The 17,258-nt window shown below is 37.7% G+C and overlaps 1 protein-coding gene across 2 annotated transcripts; it reads right to left on the bottom strand.

The window, feature by feature from the left end:
• Window positions 1–2,844: 2,844 nt before the first annotated feature.
• Window positions 2,845–14,311, bottom strand: LOC131930691 (uncharacterized). 2 transcript variants are annotated; one of them, XM_059287275.1, is made up of 6 exons: window positions 14,152–14,311; window positions 9,439–9,626; window positions 7,588–8,457; window positions 5,153–5,265; window positions 4,376–4,480; window positions 2,845–4,074 (listed from the first exon to the last, which is right to left on the bottom strand). In XM_059287275.1, the coding sequence occupies exons 2-6, from the start codon at window positions 9,556–9,558 to the stop codon at window positions 3,912–3,914; spliced, it is 1,371 nt and encodes a 456-aa protein (XP_059143258.1). In that variant the 5' UTR covers window positions 9,559–9,626; window positions 14,152–14,311; the 3' UTR covers window positions 2,845–3,911. The 2 variants fall into 2 exon arrangements, with proteins under 2 accessions (XP_059143258.1, XP_059143259.1); XM_059287276.1 differs by lacking the exon at window positions 14,152–14,311 and adding an exon at window positions 11,817–11,894.
• Between the last annotated feature and the right edge of the window lie 2,947 nt (window positions 14,312–17,258).

The raw sequence follows: 17,258 nt of genomic DNA, 5'->3' as shown, positions 1-17,258 counted from the left end.
TTTTTGCCTCTAACATTTGGATATATTAATATAGAAAAGTGCAAATTATACTCTTCGTGATGTCTGCCGAAAAAAACATTGTGTAGACTTATCGGGTTTTATAGAGCGGAAGTCAGAACAGGGATTCTCAAGTGCATTCGAAACATCAAACCCAATTTAATTTTTTAGCGATCCTGTGTATATATATATATATATATATATATATATATATATATATATATATATATATATATATATATATATATATATATATATATATATATATATATATAGGGGTAAAGCTTAAATAATAATAATAAAATGATACAAACATATATTGTAAATTGTGAGCATTTTGAATCGCTAATTTTTGTAACTGTTAGGGATAATCATAGTAGTAAAATTAGTTTGTAAAAAAACGGCACATCTACTACACACACAATTCATCCACCTGTAAGATATAAAACTACACCTTACCTGTCAAACAGTCCCACGCCTGAATCTCCCAGATCTCAAGATGACCCTCGCCGTATCTGTCCACTCAGATACACGTCCACAGCAGGTTAGTGGCGGACACTTACGTACACTGCCTGCCGATTAGATTCCTAAACCGTTCAAAACCCGGCGGATAGAAATGAGGACGTCAATTCTTTATCTTTTCAATGTTTGTTTGCCTAGGAATATTGAGAAGTAGTCACTGTTATCAATCTAAATGTAGAGGCGGAAGTCTAATTCGAATTATGGGGGTGGTGGGGGGTCTATCCTGCGTGTACAGCCACTTGGGTTACACCTCTGATAAATATTATTCAATCGAATTTGACGTAAACACCGTCTATTAAATGGTTAATTTACTATCATATGATCCTATCTTCGTTTCATACATTATTCAATTGAAAATATGTTGATACTTTTTTAATTTTCAGAACACCATAAACATTTTTGAAATTAAAAAAAAGGTTTACGCTGATAGACATGAATATTACAATGTGATACGTTTCGGACATTTTTAAACGTGGTTGGGTAGTAGAGCGAGCGTGTGCTTGCTAAATGTCCAGAATTCGAACACTACGGTAGATATAGTTCGTAAGCTAGGGATAGCAACGCATCTAGGAGAGAAAGTTCCAAAATCAAACAACTTCAGCCATGCAGATTGTTCATGATTGATTAAGGCAGGTCTAGAAGAGAAAAACAAATCTGGCTCAAATCGAAGTCAACCCGCCAGAAATTGCGCTTAGGGGTCATCCATAAATGACGTCACACTCGTAAGGGGGAGGGGGGGGGGGCGTAATTTTGTGACGATGTGTGATGAGGGGGAGGGGGGGGGGGGGTCAGATGTTGCGAAGTCACATTTTTGCATTATAAAAAAGCAATGTTAGAAAACGAGTTTTAGACGTTATTTCGCGTTTTAGATAACTGTTTTAATAAATTGTAATAGTTTAGACAAGATTTTGGAAAAATATCGATGTTTAAAAAAAATTCAACTGCAATTTTGAGGGGTGTTGTAGGTTGAGGTGTAACGTCATTTTAGGGGGGGGGTCTGGCTTTTTGTGACGACGTGTGACGGAGGGGAGGGGTGGGGAGGTAAAAATCGTCAAAAAAAGCGTGACGTCATTTATGGATGATCCTTTTAAAACAACGACGCTTAATGCTTTATAATGTTGGAGAAAAATCACCTTTCTTATTTAAGTTCGATGAAGAAGAAGACATCACGGAAAGAAAAAATTCTTTTTTTTTTGTTTTTCTAAAAATTAGAATTTAGACATTTTTATGTTACAAACAAGTGATTAGATTTTTCGCGCTAACAGTTTAGAATTGGACCTTTTTAGGCCCAAAATCATGCAGTATATTTGTTCATTGACACTAATAATTTCGGATCATGGTTCGAGTTTGTTTTGTTAATTTCACAAATTGAAATGGTCGATTTCAGTGTTTTTATGGGTATGTTCTTCATCACTAATACAACACAGTAGATAGGTCGTTACACAACAAGATAGTTTGGTGATTGGAAGTCGATAGTCTCACAGTTTCTTTCAGATTTTTTTTCTCCGGAAGGGGGGGGGGGGGGAGACGGACTAAACTTTCTGGGGATAGGACTGGTAAAAATATAAACTTTCTAAATAAATTCTATTTCGGTCGGGGGGGGGGTGACTTTTAGACTTTCTCGGGGGGGGGGGGGGGGGGGGGGGGGTTGGTGGACCCGAAGAAATGCCTGGAAAAACTCTGGAGAGTATAGCTCACTGACGACAAACATATACAATAAAGTTTATCGACATGGACATTTTATTAGCTAAAATCTATTTTAAAGTTAAATTAAAGAAAAGAAAAAAAATCCCAGCTTTTTGTGAATGTATTAAATTAAAAAAATTTAAAACTAAGTTTTTAAAGTTTAATCAGCTTTGATAAACGGTAACGGACATCTGAAACAACAGGGGTCAAACTAAAAGTCCACAACAAGATAATGTACTTAGTGGACAGACCACGTTGTTGGAGTTCAAAGGTCATTGGCTAGTACGCAATTAGTGGTTATCAGGTCTCAGTGACGTACCTATCAACTACCTAACTAATGATTTTAATTAATGAATACATTTCAAATTCGGGATGAGATGCAGAAATCAATTACGATCTCACCGGCCTGCATACATGTTTAAAGTGTTGCTTTGTAATGTTTTTTTCTGAATTGTTCATACTCTTCTGTGTTACATATCTGCAACATTGTGTCCTTTCAAAACCACCACCCTTCCCATTTAAAAAAAAAAAAAATCTTTGTACGGTCTCATCTGAAAAAAAAACAACAACACATAACTGTCACAAAAACTAAACCATAAATGGAAGTCTTTTAAATAAAACATATTTATTGAGCGAGTATTTTACTTTCCTTGAAACATCTGAACAAAACATACAATGTATAAATTAAACATTGCAGCTCAGCATTAAATACACAATCTCAATTTTAAAAAATAAATGCCAACAATCTTTAAAAAATGTCAAGTTTACAGTTCATACACAAGTAGTCGTGGAGTTCAAAAGTTGAAAAAATAATTTGAAATGGCATTTTCTGATTCAAGTAATACCTGAGGTACAGTTAATTAAAATCCTCAGTGGTTTAATTTTCTTGACAAAATAAAACCCACTGAAGATTTTTGATACATGTAACCACATTTTTAAAAAAATGAGATTTCATCCCACATATTGTAAAAGTACAACGACACAATGCTCGCCGTTTTTTCGGATTTCAAATTGTATAACTCGACAAGACCGTTTGGATAAGGCACACGATCATCGACTGCATAATCATCGAACACACAATCATGGACTACATACTGATCGAACACACAATCATCGAGTACATAATCACTATACACACAATCATTGAACAAACAATCACCCAGCACACAATCATCCAGCACACAATCATCCAGCACAATATTCCAACACACAATCAACCAGCACACAATCATCCAGCACACAATCATCCAGCACACAATCATCCAGCACACAATCATCCAGCTCACAATCATCTAGCACACAATCATCCAGCTCACAATCATCCAGCACGAAATCATCCAGCTCACAATCATCCAGCATACAATCATCCAGCACACAATCATCCAGCACACAATCATCCAGCACACAATCATCCAACACACAATCATCCAGCACACAATCATCCAACACAAAAACATCCAACACACAAACATCCAACACACAATCATCCAGTACACAATCATCCAGTACACAATCATCCAACACACAATCATCCAAAACACAATCATGCAACACACAATCATCCAGCACACAATCATCCAGCACACAATCATCCAGCACACACTCGTACAGCAATTAATGCTGAAGTAAACAATCCTAGAGTGCACATGATTGAGTATTTAGTCAGGAAAGTGTCCGATAGCGGCTTGAGTTCAAAGGTCAGCTGATTAGGTGGACGTGACCTCTCTCACCCGGCGAACCCGTTCGTCCAGGTCAACATACCGCTTCATGACATCATCGGTTTGTGCGTACACTGTGCACGTGCCCCACGTGTCAAACGGACATGCGCGGTAGTGGTGGAGAGTTGCTTCCTCTGGGGTTAGTATTGTTCTGAGAAAAAGAAAATCAAGAAGACTTTGGTAAATTACATATTAGGTAAACAGGTTAGGTAGCATTGTCTTGGCATCTTGGGATTAGGAATGTTCGGTTCTGAGACATTTTGTCATGAGCCATAATGTCGAATGATGTTTGTCTGACATACTGACTCGATAATTTGTTATTTTTTTAAACTGAAAAGCCCACTGTCATAAGCTCTTTTTTGGGTAGCTTTATAGTCGAGAGTTGCTTCAATTGTCGCTCTAAAAGCCTGGGTCGTTTTGTAAGAGGCCATATTGAAGCGAGTCCTACTTACCCAGTGTAATAACTTTTGGGAAAAAACTCGTGCGTCAATGACGTGTAGACTCTGCTAGGCAAATAGACATATTTATAGCACTCCCATCTTGGTGGTGTGGCTTTCCTAAAGGGAAATAATAGTAGAAGTAGAGTGGAAAAAATTCATTAACTAAAATTAAGATGTAGGTTGTATTTAAATAGTTTGAGGTTAAATTCCTTTGCAGTAAATATATTTGTTACTGCCGCAATAAGTTAAAAGAAAATAATTGAGGTGGTGATGCGGGCGGGGTGAGTCATTATTTTGGGCTAGTCTAATGTGCGTTATTTGTCTGAAAATATATTACATACTAGCTCAGCCCAAATATATGTTTTGCCTTCGATTTGAGGTGTACTTTTACTGACTTATAGTGTCTTTGAACTAAGTGCAGCAATATGACTAGTACAGAGGGTCACCGTACCTACACAATGACTTATCCATGCAGTGTCTTAAAACTAAGTGTTTTACTTGTGTAATAACTTACCTGTACAGTGATTTACTTGTATAATAACTTACCTGTACAGTGTTTTACTTGTATAATAACTTACCTGTACAGTGTTTTACTTGTATAGTAACTTACCTGTACAGTGTTTTACTAGTATAATTTACCTGTACATTGTTTTACTTTTATAATAATTTACCTGTACAGTGCTTCTCACGGAGACGCCTTATTAGCACGGTGCATTACATTAGTACAGTACATTAGCTTACATATACAATATATTAGCTGTACAGTGGTTTACCTGTGTATTGACTCACCTGTACCGTTTGACCATGAGATTTTCCTCCGGGTTGGTCGGCTCCCAGGTGGTCAAGAAAAACTGGGTGAAGAAGTAGAAGCCCGCGGACTGGGGGTGTTGCTTCCTCTTGTCCTGGCAGGGGGGGGGGAGGGGGGGGGGGGGGGAAAGAGAAAAGGAAGGAAACACAGGGCAATTAAAATTATAGCATCTGTCTTGAGAAAAATATATCATCTATCTGGTCAAAGATACAGCTTTTATTGTGGCAAAAATATAACAACTATCAGGACAAAATATAACATCAGGACAAGCATATAACATCTAATTCTAATAGGACAAAAATATAACATCTATCAGGATAAAAATATAACTACTATCAGGGCAAAAGTGTAACTTCTATCATGACTAATTTTGGCTGATTTCTTTGACTAAAATGCCTTCTTAAATATAATGTTTGTTGGAAGTAAAAGAAATTTTAAGAACTATATATATATATATATATATATATATATATATATATATATATATATATATATATATATATATATATATGTATATATATTTATATATATTTTTTTTAAAAAGCTCTAATTTTATCGGGAATTTCCGTTACAATTGTTCTGATAAAATTTCTAGGTAAACTTGCAAAAAAGCAAGGGAAGTAACTAAAATTAAGTTATTTAAATTTACATACAACAGTAGTTTGTCCCTGAGCAAAATATTCAAACATGAGTTCATTTGTGTAAAATATATTGCATTTATTTAAATTCATACGCATCGGGGGAAAAAATGGTGGGGAGGGGATGGACCAATAACAGCTTCTGTCATGGAGGTGTTAGTGTATCTGGGAGGTGCTTTTGACTGATGGAAAAAGTTTACTGATGTCGATACAGTGGATATATGGATACAGTGGACTGATGGACACAGTTTAAATATGGATACAGTGGACTGATGGACACAGTTTAAATATGGAGATAGTGGACTGATGGACACAGTCGACTGATGGACACAATTGACATATAGACACAGTGGACATGTGGACAGACAGGACCTATAGACACAATTGTGAGTGGACACGGTGGATCATTGAACAGAATGGACCGATTGACATGCTGGACTTATAGACACTGGACCTTTGGACACCGTGGGCATATGAACATATAGACAAAGTGGTTAAGTAGACGCAGTTGATTGATTATTATTAGTGGGAAAAGCTTAACAGTGTGTAGAGAGCAACATTCTATCTAGGCCTACTGCCGAGCAGTCAAGATAACAGCTTTACTTACAAATTATGAATGTTAAGACCCCGAACTTTACCAACAAGGTGCTGATAGCAGTAGGCATTTTAAGAATCAAAACAAAGGAGATAGTCTGTGACAAACTGACAAGTTAGTAAAGCAACTGACAAAGTAGGAAATATTTTGGTATGACGGGACATGTTTATGTTTACAAATGTCGAAGTATCGTAGCTGTTTAAAAATGATAGAATTTTAAAGGTATTACAGTAATGTTTAAAGTTTTTGTTTGTTTGTTTGTTGGTATCGTAAGGTTGGGGTAATGATTATTTTATGGACTTGGATAGGGTCAAGTTCAGAGTCTAAGATAAACTTTATTCTACAGAAACAGCACGCGGAAGAAAAATACTTTATTGATTACACTTTGCTACCGTTTTTAAGTAAAAATAAAGAATAAACCGGGAGTGATCTCCCCTAAACTTTCTCGAATATTCTTATATAAAATAACAGGGGATGGAAACTCGGGCTATAGACATGATTTTTAATCCATTTTAAATACTTAAAGTTTTAAAAATAGAATAAAATCTCGTAGACAAATTAATTGCACACCAAGTGAACGCAAATAAAAAAAGCGCGTAATAGTGCGCAATATTATTAGTACTTTTAAAATTTACATTAGTTTTTTGGGAAATCGGAAGTAGCGTAAATTACTACTTCCAGTCAACGGAAATTACTCAAAATTTAACAGAAGGTAGAGAATTAGATCTTTTACTTACATGTGAAATTTCATTTATCTATCTGAAATAGTACTCAAGTTATAGGCTTTTAAAAAATTCAAAGTAGGAAAAGTACCACTTCCGGTTATCGGAAATCGCTCAAAAGTTGATACGGATCTACGATTTTGATAAAATACTTATATATGAAATTTCATCAACCTAGCTGTAACGGTATTCAAGTTATCGTGTTTACACACGGACAGACACACACACAGACAGACACACACACACACAGACATACGGACAAGATTGCAAAATTATGTTTTTCCGTATCAGTGAGGTGTAAAACGTCGAGATTTGTAAAAATCTCGATTTTTTTTTTTGCACGATTACAATACTTTCTCTATACTACGTATATACGAGAAAGTAAAAACAACACACAAACATATTAAATATTGTGTCCAACAGGAAAAAAAAACACGGAGGAAAAATTATGTCACGCCAACCTGCAAAAATTGTTTCAGCGTCACTTCCTGTCTGGGAACAATCATCTCGTCCACGTCATGACTGATGACGTAGTCGTACCCCGCCATTCTCTGCCGACACTCCAGCACCGCCATCGTCTCGTCCTGGATGAACTGTCTCGTCCTCTTCAACGGTTCCTGGAGCGACCGGCCCTTCGGCTCGCCTGGAAGTTCATACGGCTGCCGGTCTAGGATACCCTGGCGCTGGTAGTGCTCGAACAAGCGGTTGAGGCTCGCGGGATTTCCCATGTCGTAGATCAAAATCTTATCCACGCCTAAAATTTTCTGGAGCTCGAACCACTCGATGACCTTGATGGGGTCGAGGCCGCCGCTGTGGGCGATTTTGGCGCACAGGGCGAGCTGGCCGCGGTGTCTCTTGGGATACTGCACGGGCAGGTAGTCTTTGAGGTCCGTGGAGCACTGACCTTTAGAGGTCAAGGTCACTCGACTCGGCGCGACGCCTTCCGTCAAAACAGGCGCCCGGCAGCTGAACTGTCTTGCTACGTAAAAAGTCGGTTCGAAGTATTCCTTGAACCTATCCTTCAGTTTCATCTTCGTCACGTAATACCGGAAGTACACTCGAGCGGATATGACGTAAACCATCTCCAGGTTCTGGTACAGCACGCAGCAATCGTAGCTCACGCGAGATTTGTCCAGTGTCGTCACCACAATCTCGACGGCGTCGCCGAGGGGGTAGCTGTCGTTAGCCGCACCCGCCCCGCCCTCGGGCTGCCCGGAGCTGCTGCCCCAGGCAGAGTACATGTAGATTTCCCCGTCCCTCCCCTTCACGAAATGTTTCACTGACGTGTCACGTGGTGGTAGCTCCAAGGATTTCCATTTGATGAATCTCCCCTGGGGTTGAGAAATAAAGAAATTTTTTGTAATTAAAAATTAAAACGGTACAGGGGTGGAATGGCCCGTCGGTCTACCGGGGGAAAATCCCGGCTGGTCCACAGGAAAAAAATCTCGGTGGGTCCCCATGAACGATAGTGTAATTGTCCTATCAGTTTCTTCCAGGCATATCTTCGGGAGGGTGGGGGGTCCGAAGAAAGTCTAACTCCCCCCCCCCCCCTCCCGAACGAAGTGGAATTTATATAGAAAACATATACTTTTATCAGTGTCCGCCCCACCCCCCGGAAATTGTTGTGCCCCCCCCCCTAAATATCAAAATATCTTCCCCGGAGAAAAAAGTCTGAAAGAAACACTGGTTCTATTAGAGTTTTTATTTTATTTTTTTATTTATTGTTTGTATTTTGCTATCCAATGGACCAAGGCGAACAACTCAGGCTTCTATGGAGAAAAATAACACAGTGAACATCTCAACCTGGGATTGCGAGCCCTCTTTAAAAAATTTCCGGGACTCTAGGACACAGCCGGTCCACCCCTGCATTGGTATTGAATATAATCGTTCATATAAATTAGAATAAAAAACATACTACTTCGGTATAATGTCCAAGGACATTCACACTCCCACCGAAAATATGCCTAAAAAATTAGATATGTAAATGTTATTGGATATTGAGCGAATGGATGGAATATGATCAAATGGTAAAATAGTTGTTTAATTATTATTTAAAAATGCATAAATTAAAACTGCCTTTATTTTTTTAAAAATGCGCATATAATTTGTTAGTGAGCTTATTTACTAAGGTGGCTGAATTAATAACATTAATCATGAAATCATGATATCCACAAAATCAACACCATCTAACCTTTTTCGTTCCTTGCGGAGCATAGCGCCGCCTGATGTATAACATAGTCGGATTTGTATCATGGTGGGATTTGTTTTCTCTTCACTAATTAAAATCAAAGAACGCATTAAAAAAAACCTACCCTGGGAAACAAGACGGTGAGAACCCAATACACGCTGATAACGGTCACGATGACCAGGCAGACACGTGACCGGTTCCGTGTGCAGCTTTTAAGATTCATCCACCGTTTTCTGGTGACCATGGTGAGCAGTGAGTGGACGGTCTCATCTCTCACACATCTCTCCGGCACCCTCAGTGTATCTGGTAAATCTGAAACGCACAGTTCGTTTGATCAATATTTAATTAACTTTAAGGGGTCATCCATTTATGACGTCCACAAAACTGACTTTTGTGGACGCATATGGACTTGTATAAGGAAAAAAAGTGGATTTTTGTGGATGGGGGGCAGGGGGGTCCAAAGTTTTAAAAAATGTGGACGTCATAAATGGATGACACCTAATTCCATGAGGAACGTAAGCAGCATCAGAAAATTGTAAAAGATTAGGGGGGGGGGGGGGTGGTGACATGAAAACAGGTAGCAAGCAAAATAAGATAAATGTTGAATTTTTATTAGCGAGTTACTTCCCATTTGAAATTTCTAAACAATCAAGGGAACAAACCTTCAAATAGATTCCCAAAACGTTTTAAGATATAGATACATTCAATGTGGAATAAAGTAATAAACGGTTCTTAACTTTGGCACATTTTTTTATAATGATTTTAAAATTATTTATCATTTATTAATTTTAGAATTATCTGTTGTCTCCATAATAAACAATAAACGTTTGACAGTATTACATAAACAGTTTGTATTTGCATGAACATGCATCTTAATACGATTTTTAGATATAATTTTAATATTAATGAGCTTGTTCAGAATACATTTTTTCTTCTTTTTTACTTTCTCGTATACGAAGTATAGAAAAAGTATTGTAATCGTGCTAAAATGAATTCCAAATATCGACGTTTTACAACTCCCTGAGTCAGAAAAAAGATTGTTTTGCAATCTTGTCCGTACGTCTGTATGTGTATGTGTGTCTGTGTCTGTGAACTCGATAACTTGAGTACGTTATAGCTAAGTTGATGAAATTTCATATGCAAGTATCATATCAAATTTGTAGTTCTGTATCAGCTTTTCAGCTATTTCCGATAGCCGGAAGTGGAACTTATTCTACTTTCAATTTTTCAAAAGCTTATAACTTGAGTACAGTTCAGACAGATAAATGTAATTTCACATGACAGTAAAAGATCTAATTCTCCACCTTCTATCAAATTTTGAATAGTTTCCGTTGATCGGACGTAGTAATTTACGCTATTTCCGATTTCTCAAAAAACGCATGTGAATATATAAAGTATTAATAATATTCCGCACTATTATACACATTTTGTATTATTTTTTCTATGAGATCACTCCCTCCTTTGTAAATATGTAAAAAATACTCTATACGAGGACTGCTATTGATATAGCTGAAATGGAAGAATCTTTGATTTTTCTCTATATATCGTCCTTCCTGCTTATAATTTTATGATATTATTTTCCTTTGGTCAAAAATTTATTTTAGCTCCAGTTATAAGCTCATGGCCTCAACGCCAGAAAAAAAATGCTTCACGGAAGATTGAATCTCCATTTAATTTAACACACTTAAATTTTCAAGTTTAGAAATATTATTGAAATGAGACGTTTTGTATTATCTATTAGTTAACTATCTTCAGTGAATGAAACACCATGTAAGAAAGAAGTATTACTATTTAAAATCTGTATCAGTCCTCACAAGTCACAAGCCGATACTGAAACAAATGTAAATACTAAAGCCAGCATCTCAAGGCAAAAAAAAAAAAAAAAAAAAAAAAAAAAAAAAAAAAAACCCAAATAAAATCGTTTGTACTTCCACATTACTCAACACAACGCACAATCATCTATAGTTGCACATTAGTCAGTATTACGCACAGTCCTCTGTAGTAGTACATTTCTCAACATTACGCACATTTATCTAACAAATTACTCAACACTACGCACAGTCCTCTATAGTTGCACATTTTTTAACACTACGCAGCCCAGGTGCATATTGCTCAAAATTACGCACATTCCTCTATAGTTGAACATGAATTACGCACAATCCTCATGCACATTACTCTCAACACTACGCACAATCCTCTGTAGTTTCACATTACTCTACACTACGCACAATGTTCTATAGTTGCACATTACTAAACACTACGCAGTCCTGTTGCACATTGCACAACGTTCCGCACAGTCCTCTACAGTTGCACATTACTCAGCATTGTGCTCAATCCTCATGAAAATAAATCAGCATTACGCACAATCCTATGGAGTTGCACATAACTCAACATTACGCACAATCCTATGGAGTTGCACATAACTCAAAACTATTTACAGTCCTCTAGATATACTCACTACTCACATTGCTAAAATGTATTCGACGTTCGCACATTACTAACCACAATCCGCTGTTCGCCTACGTCACAGCACCAACAATATTGATCGCAGCGGCTAGCCCGAGACATGCGCAGTAGACGATGTTTTTTTTTAGGGACTCATCAGCTGGTCGGCGTGCCCCTCCCTCCCTTGGTGTGTGAGTGGGGCAGGCAGTTCTAAAAATAGATCACACTATCGCAGGAAGTGTGCATGCTTGTGTGTGTGGGGGGTGAGGGTGAGGTGGGGTGGGGTGTCATTTGGACGATCACAGGGTAAAGATTGAAAGATAATGTATTGGCGAAATCGTTTTCAGATAATGGACCTCCGATAATTTGAATGTGTTAGGATGCTAGTATGATCGATATTTTAATCAACTTCGTGGTAATCGAAAAAGGCTTTGTTAAGGGTCATCTATAATATAAACGACTGCGCTTGTTAAACAAGTTAATAAAAAGTCTAGTGACAATTTAAGCGCAATTTCCTTAATTAATTTTTTGTGACCGAACGAAAGGATATTTTTGAAAACTTTCTTCGGCAATATTGTTCTAAATTATGGGAGGAATCGATTGGTAAATGTTTCAAGTCTCTAAGTGGTCTGGTTGCAGAATTATGGGCCAACGAAGCAATATCGAGGACTAGTTCCAAAAGCAAATATGTTAAGCAAGTTCCGAGAATGATTGTGGGCCAAAAAAATTCCCGGAATTCCTTCCTGGATTTCCCGGAAAAGCCAAAAAACCTCGAAAAAATGCAGTTTTTGGCCCATATCTCGGCAACCAGACCACTTAGCGACTTGAAATATTTACCAATCGATTCCTGTCATAATTTAGAACAATATTGCCGAAGAAAGTTTTCAAAAATATCCTTTCGTTCGGTCACAAAATTTTTTTAAAAATTACATAAACACCTACAAACCGATCGTTCTCCTTGCTTGAACGCACCCCAGCATTATACGTCTATCAATTTTTAGATAGCATAAGGAAATTGCGCTTAAATTGTCACTAGACATTTTATTAACTTGTTTCTTTATTGCAACCGTTTTAAAGTAAAGAGCTATGTTTAACACAAACATAAGGCACTACTTCTAATGTTTTGGCTGTCGTCCCTTAAAATGGCCTCACTTTATCGATTAGAAAAACCTATACATACTAATCGTGTTATTTATTACATACACAGTATAGACCTATACTTAGTTTTTTAAATATTTACCATATATTAGTTGTTTTCCAATCTTAATTAGGATGTTTCCTTAACTTTGAGAAGCAACTATAAATTATAGAACGAACATTGTTCAAACAAATATGCTTGAAGGCCTTAACACAATTTTTTCCACATGTATACCCACTTACCCATCGTAACACGGCGATTTAAATGACAAGAGGATGTGGTATACGTTATTGATTTCCCCCTCAGTACAATCAAACAATCTCTAGATAGCTAATAGGGCAATAACAGAGGCGTAGCTACCCAGGCAGGCGCCCTGGGCGAACTATCAACATTGCGCCCGCCCGTCGTGGTCCCCCATATTCAAACATAGTTACAGTCATCCCTTATATATCGCGGTTAAGAGGGATCAGACCCGGGCGCGATAAGTGAAAAAAAACGCGAAGTAATGTCCCCCTCTCATTTTTAACATGCGTAAATTTTTCTGTATGTTTAATATAAACAAGTGTATATGAAACTGTTTAAGTGCATATGTTATCATTAGACCATTAAAGAATACAAATATTAATACAATATTAATAGTATGAAGAAAATAAGAAATGTTACTTTGTGTAACATGTTGATGTAGGCCTTTTTAAAGTGAACACACGTTTTAGAACTCTTTTATTCTTATAAAAGCATTTCTTTTATAACAAGGTACATAACTCACATCTGCCAATAGATTATCTTCTCTTGATTTTAATAAATGTTGATTTTAAAAAAAATGTGCTATACATCTCATGTCATACGTTTTCTTCTACCCCATTTAGCTCGGAATAGTCCGCATGCCTATGCTCAGCCGACTGTGAATAAGGTCGCCTTACATTTTATTCGCTCCAAATAGCATACAGCACTTAGGAATGTTACAGATTTCTCTACCCTCCCTCCATCTCAAGCGAAGGCGCCCACTATCACGTAATGTACGCTAACAAGGCCTATTTATACTCTAAAAACATAAACAAAAATGGCGGTCGTTACCAATAATAGTAAAGGCTATATTGCTATCTTAAAGATTACATTCTTGTTTTGTTTATCGGAACTTTAACCTGTACATCTATGTTTGGTTTTACCTTTAATTTACACTTGTACACATATAATTCATCACACTGGTAATATTAGAACTTTAGGCCTAGATTTTAAAAATGTACTCGATCTTACCTTAATATTTCTCTCGCCAAACACCCAGCTACACATCACCTACAAGCATCACGTGTCACAGACATACAGACGTATGTTTTGATCAGCACATTCGCCAGACAGGCGAGCGAGCACAAACAAAAGTAAAAACCAACAATGCGATCCGGCGCACAGCAGGGGACATAACACACCAAACACACCTGCGTAGTGTGGTAGTGCGTCGTCTTTTGTCAACAGGAACCATCCGTGACCTGACCTTGCCTATACCAGTACCTGTCCACAGGTGTTTTTGTTTTTTAATCATTTTTTTAAACATGCGTTATCTGTTTGATGACAGTGGCATGTAGTGGCTAAAGACGATTAAGACAATTAGCTTGTGAGATAATAACACACAAACGAGTCCTATCGCACACAGTGGGGTGGGGTAGCAAGGAAAGGTGGTGGGAGTTGACAAGGGGGGGGGACATATGTCCCCGGGCGCCGACCTTAGGGGGCGCCAAAATGGGTTGGAAAAATAAATTGAAAGGTTGAGGGGGGTGCAAATTGAAAGTTTGAGGGGGGTGGGTGCAAATCGAAAGTTTAAGGGGGTGGTGCAAATCGAAAAGTTTGTCCCCGGGCGCCGGGAAGGGTCGCTACGCCTCTGGAGTGGAGAGGGGGGGGGGGGGTGCACAAAAATATCAAGCAAAAAATTCAGAGATAAAATTTCTTTTACCTCAAACAAATATCTATCTATATATATAATTCTCCTCTTCGAGCCGTTAGAAAACAAGCTGCAAACGCTCTCCCTACCTCCCCACCCCTACATGGTTTTAGTGAGCTGTGTTCACTCTAAATGTTTACAAGCAGAGCCAACGATTTTAAACGTATGGGGGGGGGGGAGGGGGGGAAGGAAGGGGGGGGGGGGTTATGGTCCTTAACGAGCTACTTATAGTGTTTTAAAGAAATATTTTCAGTGTCAGCGTTGGTACTGTCGAATTCACAAATTATGAATTACTGAAAAGTAGAAAAAACAACAACTAAATAGCGGCATATGTTATGCCGCGGGCCGGCTCGTTATATTTAAAGAACGCGTTTTAGTCAACGAAACCAGCCAAAATTATCTCATGATAGTTGTATATTTTTATCCTGATAGATGTTATATTTTTGTCGTATTAGAATTATATGTTATATTTTTTCCTGATGTTAATTTTTTTTTCAGATGTTATATGTTTTTCGTATTAGAATTAGATGTATTTTTGTCCTGATGTTATATTTTGTCCTATTAGAAATTGAGAAATATTAGAAAGAGATTGCTTATAAGTATTCTGAGAAGTAAACTACTAGTAGACTATATATTTGATGAAACGGTTTAATTAAATGAATTTAATTACAATTTTGCAATCGTTAAATGTTAGTTTTGTCATTTTCTTTCCTTAGAACTTAGAGCGATAGAACACAGACTAAAAGTAGCAAATTGAAGTGCTTATTATAATTCATAAATACCACAAGTGAAAAGGAGGGGGGGGGGGGGGGCGACGACTGAAGTTATCTCTTCCACACCTTGTTAAGAGCCAGTGCAGAGAGGAAGGGACACAAATCTTATCTAACTTCTGATAATAAACATGCGAAAACCTATAATTTATAGCGCAATATTGATGTTTTATGTTGAAAAAAGTAATTGTAGCCACTGTATACATTTCATGATACTGAAGCGTTGAAAAAGTAAACAACTGTAGATTTTGTGTGTAATTTTAGATGTAATGTATGTCGGATTCTCAATTGTTTTTTAATGAAGTGATTGTTCATTCTTCTTCTTCGTTCTCAGTTTTTAGTGTTGGAAGGGATCGAGCCTTATCTGCCATAGCTTTTTGACGACTCGACCACGCCTCCTCCATCACAATTAAGGATTACGTGTCAACTGGTTATGCGCCATTGAGGCCATTGACTCCAATTGCAGCCTGCTTTACTTTATTTTTGTCCAAACAAGAACAGCAGTTGTTTGATTTTGTTGTCTCTCCAGCTAACGAGCCTCATCTGCCAGAGGGTTCGAACTCGAGACTTTTCGGTTTAGCAACCATGAGCTTTACCGACTCGACCACGCCGGCCCCAGCAATGTTATTGTTACATGTCGGCTAATGTCGGGTTTTCATTTTACTATAAGCCTATAACTTGAGTACTATTTCAGATAGATAAATGAAAATTTCACATGTAAGTAAAAGATCTAATTCTTCGCCTTCGTTAAAATTTTGTATAATTTCTGTTGACCGGAAGTAGTAATTTACGCTATTTACGATTGCTTAAAAAATGCATGTAAATTTATAAAATACTAAAAATATTCTTCACTATTTAGGTAGATAATCTAACCCACAAAATATACGCAACAAATGCGCACGTATGTACCTGATTCTTCATTTACTTGTGACTGTTAGTGGGACATAAAATAAAATATTTGCATCATGTATCGGGCTATATGGCGCATGACACGTTCACACCTAATACATAACAATGCTTTAGGGAGTCTCCTTCATTATTAAATTGAGGACGAAGAAGAAGTAACACGTGTGGTTAATGTGAACCCACCTTAACAAGACGGCATTTGATGTGCACCAGTACACCTTATAACCCTGGTCTAACCGTCACATCACCCCCCGTACTTTACCTGAAGTCTCTACCAGTGTCTCAATTAAATCACTGACGCCTGACGCATTTCATCTATTGACCTTAAGATGCATCTCAATGGCTTGGCTACAGATTTTAGCGCTTGTGGGAAGGGGAGGGAATGTTAACGCTAAATTTTTTCCCCACATCTACTATAAGGGCACCTCCACACTCAATCTTCAGAGCCCTCTTTACACTTGTAACCGTAGAATCTATTCAATAATTAAATGTCCCATCCATTGTGTTCCGCCCAGTCACCCCACCACAGTAACGCCGCTGTAGACGGCTTTCCTACAAGCGGAGTTGACACAGTGGGGGTACACACACAGTTAAACTTTGACCCAGCTAAGCTTGACTAATCAAATTCCTAAAGAGGGAACACGCGAAACAATCGCTACTACTACCACCATATCAAAGTCAAAGAATTCCCCTAATGCACCCTTTATATCTCTCTAATGCCTTTTTGCTTTGTCAAACCCGAATGTTGCCCC

Source organism: Physella acuta, unplaced genomic scaffold, assembly GCF_028476545.2.
Source record: "Physella acuta isolate Inbredline_101_S28 unplaced genomic scaffold, ASM2847654v3 ptg001822l, whole genome shotgun sequence".
Taxonomy (NCBI): Eukaryota; Metazoa; Mollusca; class Gastropoda; family Physidae; genus Physella; species Physella acuta.
This window is presented reverse-complemented; position numbering and strand designations above follow the sequence as displayed.